This window comes from Talpa occidentalis, unplaced genomic scaffold, assembly GCF_014898055.3.
Source record: "Talpa occidentalis isolate TD23 unplaced genomic scaffold, MPIMG_talOcc4v2.1 talOcc4.7, whole genome shotgun sequence".
In the NCBI taxonomy this organism is placed as follows: domain Eukaryota; kingdom Metazoa; phylum Chordata; class Mammalia; order Eulipotyphla; family Talpidae; genus Talpa; species Talpa occidentalis.
The window spans coordinates 7,210,627-7,216,626 of NW_023605083.1; the positions used below are offsets into that span (position 1 = coordinate 7,210,627).

Genomic DNA, 6,000 nt, shown 5'->3' on the forward strand with positions numbered 1-6,000 from the left:
TGGAGTGATAAGGAGAACTCTGGGGGCGGCCCCGTGGCTCACCACTGGACCCCTCAACGCTGCCTTTTCCCTCTTTCTCCAGGTCACGCAATATTTAAACTCACGTATCTAAGCAATCATGACTACAAACACCTCTACTTCGAATCTGACGCTGCTACCGTCAATGAAATTGTGCTCAAGGTAAGTGTCCCTTCCGGGCCGGGGATGAGGTGTTGGCCTGGCCTCTGCTCCAGCCCGATTTGCAGGGGCTCTCCCACCCCTGCCCTGGACGAGGCTCTGGCCGAGCTCTGCAGGAAGAAGTGGGCTGCCACAGCCACCTTGCTGGGCACGCCCAGGCTGGAGTCACACCTCGGGGCAGCCGCATCAGGGTGGCACCCCCTTCAGCTTCCTCCCGGCTCCCCAGTGACCCTGGGTCTTCATGGGTTCCGTTATCCTTAGAGTGAGCCATTTCTTTTCTTCCATCTGTCTCAGGAGCTCCTTGAGGTTTGCTGGAGCAGACTCTGAGGAAAGTATTGTTATTGTTTGAAGACATCTTAACATACTCAGGATAATTTTAGCAGCTTGTTCTAAATACCCCCAACTTTATGCTAGAATTGGATGTATCTCAAGAGCACTCACTGAGCACCTTCTGGGGGTGAGAGCCAGTGACTGGCCTCAGAGAACTTCTCCTCTATCAGACCAGACAGGCATTAAGCAGAAAATGACAAAGGGGATTGTTAGAGTCACACAGTTGCTGTGTGGGTGAGACGGTGAACTGCTGGGGCAGGTGGACAGGGTGGATGGAGAAGCAGAATTTTACTAGAATCCTTCTCAAGTCTTGAATATCTTAATGCTGACTATGAAAAAAAAAAAGACCCAGTCCTAATGAGTACAGGGAAAATGCACTGCACACAGGGACACCCCCACACCCCAAGATGGGGCAGAGAGGCAGGGCGAGTGTGTGGCTGGGAGGCTGCCTCTGGGCCCTCAGGACCAGAGGGACCAGGCCATGCGGACCCTTGCAGAGCCTATTATGGCTGGGAAAGCTCCCCTGGGGCCTTATTGTTGGACAGGTCGGGGGTAGGGCCAAGATTATGTGTTTCTAAGAAGCTTCCAGATTTGCCTGGGCTGCTGATCTGTGTACCACACTGAGTAGTCCTGCACTGGTGGTTTGCAGACTCTTGCAAACTGAGACTCCTGTCTTCTAACTGAATCTTATGTCAATTGATCATATAGAAAATCAGAACTTCTGTAGCGGAGCAGAACTTAGAGCCAGGGCCGGGGAGGGGAGGGGACACTAGTAAGAGCAGCTGAGCTGTCCTGGGAGTCGCAAAGTGCGGGCCCCAGACTAGGCACCTCACATGCCCTGTCTCCTTGACCCTTCACAACTCAGAGGCGCTGCTGCAAGCTCCTTCCCACTCCTGAAGGAAATGGAGGCTGTGGGGGGCGGTGGGAGGGGGTGGAAGTAACTTAGCCAGGGCCATGCCTGGCAGAACCACAGCTTGACAGATTCCCAAACTCTGCCTTTTAACCTCACAATGTGCATTGAACAGGAGATTTTCAACAACATAGAATTGTTTTGCAGAAACATTTTGAGGCCAAGTCCTCAGGGCTGCAAAAGATTTAAGCAGTAGGTGAGAATTGAAGAGCTGGGCCTGCTGGGAGGACAGTTGGCACCAAGGCAGAGTAGCGTGGTCAGTTGGCTGAAAAGTGGAGCTTTCGCTGGCCGGTCAGAGCAGGCGTGGAGACAGTGGCCAGCGGATGCGCGAGACCAGCGAGCTAAGAGTTACCTGCCAGCTCATCGCACGCAGCCTGGGGGAGCTCGTGCGGTGTTCAGGGACTAGGTAAAGAAATATTCTATTACCCCGTCAGGGACTGGGCTTTTTTTTATAGCCAGCATTAAAATATTCAAGACTTGAGAAGGATTCTAGTAAAATTATAATCCTGTGTTTGACATCAAAATAATTTTCACAACAGCAGATTGATGACAGAAACACAGGTTTATGACTTCAGTATGAGACTGTGGAAGAGCAAGTGCAGAGAAATCATTTTCCAGGACCAAATGCTCCCTCGAAGCAGATGCTTTGCTGCAAAATCCCCAAGGCCCGTCACCTCCCCTAAAATGTCTGTTTTCATATCAGAATGTTTATAGAAATATTGCCTCATCCATGAGACTCCAGGACGGTCATAGGGTGTCCGGGCCTGATTTACTCAGAGAGCTAATGATCATGATCTTGATGGGAGATTAAATTCACTTCTCCTATCTCTGCTCTTTATGGCAATGTAAATACTTAGCTCAGCCTGCCGTCCCGCCATCCCTGTGAGCTTTCACCCAGCCGAGAGTCTGCGCCCACCCCGTCCAGGGGTTCACAGCTGTGTCTCCACCAGCGCACCCTCAGTCTTGGACTCAGTGATGTGCGTGCTGGTTCTAGAAGACAGGAATTTTACATAAAATGGGAACTTTAGACTCAAACTGAAGGGAGGAAGTAAGGGTCAGAGGCTGATGTCAAAGAAACTATTACACAGGCAGTTCCCCAGCTAGTTATTTTGTCTTGTGTTTTTCCCTTATAGAATTACTAATCTCTCCCATTTATTGAGCACAGACTCGGTGAAAGCCAATAATGTACACTATCTCCATGTTCACAGCAGCCCTGCAGAGTGTAGGCGTTATCATCCCCATTTTATAGATGAGGGGGTGGAGGCCCAAGGCCACAGAAACGTAAAGGTGGAGCCTCAGGTGGCCCCCGAGGAGTTCCAGAGCAAGCCCTTCCCGCCCAGAGGTGTCGCTGAGCCATGAGCGGCCTCTGGCTCTGCAGGCTGTGAGATGAATCTCAGAGGAATCATGGGACTCTTCAAATCAGGTTCTTCTCGTGATCGAGTGATGGAGGCTGTAGCTTTATTGACCATGAAAACTCCCTATATTTTTATGCCTTAAGCTGTAAAATGCATTGAAAGTGAAACACTCTATAGTGCATAAAATTGTGCAAGTTTTAAGCCACAGCATATTAACCAGCTAATGGCAGACCAAAGGGCGTTTTTATCTTTTGATTATTACATTAATCTTCCATTAAAATTATCTGTGTGATTATCACAAAGCACCGAAGATAATAAATTTAGGAAATAGTTGGCTTGTTAAGGATCATTTTAAAATGCGTCTTGTCAAGTGAATGTGCCAGAAGTGCATGAACAGACTAGCTTGGCTGAGTGTGCAAACAACATAATCCAGGATCGCGCTCCACAGGGATGACGAGACCTCTTCCTCCATGCGCGTCTGTGGTCTCCCAGACCCTCAGCGGGCCCCGCGCGCCTCATGCTGTATTGCTCTCAGCTGGCAGCTTGGCAAGGCAGCGGGCCGAGCGCGCCGGCCTTCTGTGTCATGCCGGCTTTAGCGCCTGCTGCCGGCGACCATCACAGCAGAAAGTTTGGAGAAGACGGTGTCAACCCTTAGCCCTCTGGGGCCTGCCTCCCTGAGAACCCTCAGGGCCGCCCTGGAAGTGGGCAGAGGCCCCTCCCACTCCAGCGATGGCACACAAGGCCCTCAGAGGAGAATCAGCAGAGGTGGTGGCTGGTCTCGGTTGCCACGAAGATTCAGGTTTCTAGCATAGCTTTTAGCTGTTTGACAAATGGTGTTTGTTCACAGAAAGCGCTTTGGGGGGGCTAGGTGGTGGGCAGGGTGGTGTCTGAGGAGGTGAAGGTGGGGGGGTGCCCTCAGAGGCAGAGAACTGGAAGATGTGTTCGTCCCGGGCCTTGGCGCCTGGCCCAGACACTTAGTGACTGCATGACTCTGAGTAAATGACACACCCCTCGGTGCCTCGGTTTCCTTGTCTGTGTGTGAGCATGGTGCTGTGAGGTGGTTAAATGAGGTTGCTCCTTGAAAAGCTCTCCAACGCCGCGCTGCCACCCTCCCCAGCCCTCCCTGCCTTGCCTGGCTGGCCAGTAAGCTTTTGCGGTTTTGCAGATACTCCCTTTCTGGCTTCCCCAGTTGGACCTTCACACATGCTGCTTCTCCCTTGGCAGGGCTGCCCTGCCTGCCACCTGCCCCATGGGGACTCGCCCATCCCCCATGCTCCCCTGTGTGTCTGTCCCATCACCCAACACTCCCCAGCCCTTGAGCTCCTGGGGCAGGGACCTCCTGTGCCTTGAACCACGTACGGGCCAGGCTCAGACAAGGAGGAGCTGCAGGTGCTGGTGACAGTGTCTCAGTGTCTCTGTGGGTCACTGCCACCCAGCACGCAGTCAGGCCACACCTGAAATAGTGGGCCAGGCTCCTCCCCACCCGAGCAGTGATCGGGAGGCTGCCCCGCTGCGTGCCCCACTCAGGCTTTCACGGCCCCTCGCGCAGCCTTGGCCCTGGCCTCTAGGTGACCCTGGCCACCCCTCTTCTCTCAGCCTCTTTCCTTTTGGTCAAGGGAGCCCTGACTGCAGGGTGCTCGTGAGCGTTAGAGGCAACTCTGAGTTGGAAGCTCTGTACCTGCTGGCAGGCAGATGAATGGAGAGCCTTGTTTGGTTATTTTCATCCCAAAAGTGGGACTCGGGGCCCAGGGCTGCACAGCAGAACCAGGAAGCTGAATGCACGGCCTTTCGGGTGGAAATTCAAACTCTGGACGCAGAAACACCCCCTCACCGACCGAATGAAAGACCCGACCGTCTGGTCTTCTTCAAGCCTCCACTTTCCTGCCATAAAGCAGGGGCTCCAGCCCAGCCTGCCGCTGCTGTGACCGTTGGGCCCCAAGGCAGCCGCCCGAGGCAGCCCCCACCCGGCCTCCCCTCCTGTGCCTGGTGAGCTGAGGCTGGCTGGCAAGTGACCAGGCTGTGTCCTCTTGCTTTCTAGGTTAACTACATCCTGGAATCACGCGCAAGCACTGCCCGGGCTGACTATTTTGCTCAAAAACAAAGAAAACTGAACAGACGTACAAGCTTCAGCTTCCAGAAGGAGAAGAAATCAGGGCAGCAATGACGCCAGCCTCCAGCCTCAATCTGTCGCCATAGCCCAGAGCCTGCCTGCCTGCCCGGCGGCCCTCGAGCCCACCCCGCGCCCTGCAGCCCTGGGGGAGCCCGCCCCGGCTCGTGGGCACAGGGCAGGAAGGCTCTGGGGGCAGGGCCAGCCCCACGGATGGAGCTTGGGACTCTTCCACGGGACCGGAGCCTGCGTGGCCGTGGCTCTGCTCAGCAGTGCCAGGGCAGCCGACTGCACAGGCGCTGGTCACCGTCACCGGCCGCGGCCCTGCCTGCGGGTGTACGTGGCCTCGCCGGACAGCTCCCTGCGGCTTGATCAAATTTCTTAAACGAGGAACAAAACTGTACATTTCCTTTTGTCCTTTTAATAAACAGGTGTCCTCTTTATCACGGCTGGTATGGCGGAGCTTTCTTTGGGGCAAAGGATTGATTATGTTATTCTCTTTAAAATCTGTTCCCTATTGAACAGGCAGATTGGAAAAGCTATGGCTCGATTTCTCAGAAGAAATGTTTAGGGCTTAGTCAATAGTTTTAACTACGCCATTTGTTTAAATGAGTGTGTTGCTTGAGGATAGCATCTCGCTGAAGTCGGGGGGCGGGGGGCTTGGGATGTGTGTCCAGGGCTGCGCCATTTTCCCTCCAGAAGACTCGTCTCAGCCGCCCCTCTGCTTCCAGGCCGCCGGCCGCTGCAGAGCGGGCGCAGGGAGGGGCCCTCGGTCAGCCGCGCGCCCGCCGTGTGCTCTTCCCACGTCTCAGACGGCAGGTGCCCTTCCAGCTGCGTGAGACCGTGTGGGCTGCCTCCCGGAATCGCGTCTGCTAACCTGGAGACCCCCAGCTCCCTCTTCCTGTCCTCAGGGCCGGCCTCCCTGTGTGCACAGCTGGCCACTGCTGCTCTGCTCTCTGCCAGGAGGGTGGTGAGCGCAGACGCAGGGCAGAGGCGGACCTGCCCCCACGGCCCTCCTTTCCATGCGGGGGTCCATGCGAGGGTGGGGAGGCACAGCCGGGCGTCTGACACCCACCTCTGGCCACACCAGATGCCTCCGCGGTCCTCGCCAGCCTCTCCAG

At 55.0% G+C, this 6,000-nt stretch overlaps 1 protein-coding gene across 8 annotated transcripts in view; it reads left to right on the forward strand.

The window, feature by feature from the left end:
• MAPKAP1 (MAPK associated protein 1) overlaps window positions 1-5,322 on the forward strand; it is a 192,935-nt gene extending 187,613 nt beyond the window's left edge. For all 8 annotated transcript variants that reach the window (XM_037491959.2, XM_037491961.1, XM_037491956.2 and 5 more), the window contains 2 exons: window positions 83-180; window positions 4,811-5,322. In XM_037491959.2, coding sequence (XP_037347856.1) covers window positions 83-180; window positions 4,811-4,936 — 224 coding nt within the window. In that variant the 3' untranslated portion in view covers window positions 4,937-5,322. The remainder of the gene's footprint in view (window positions 1-82; window positions 181-4,810) is intronic.
• The last annotated feature ends 678 nt before the right edge of the window (window positions 5,323-6,000 follow it).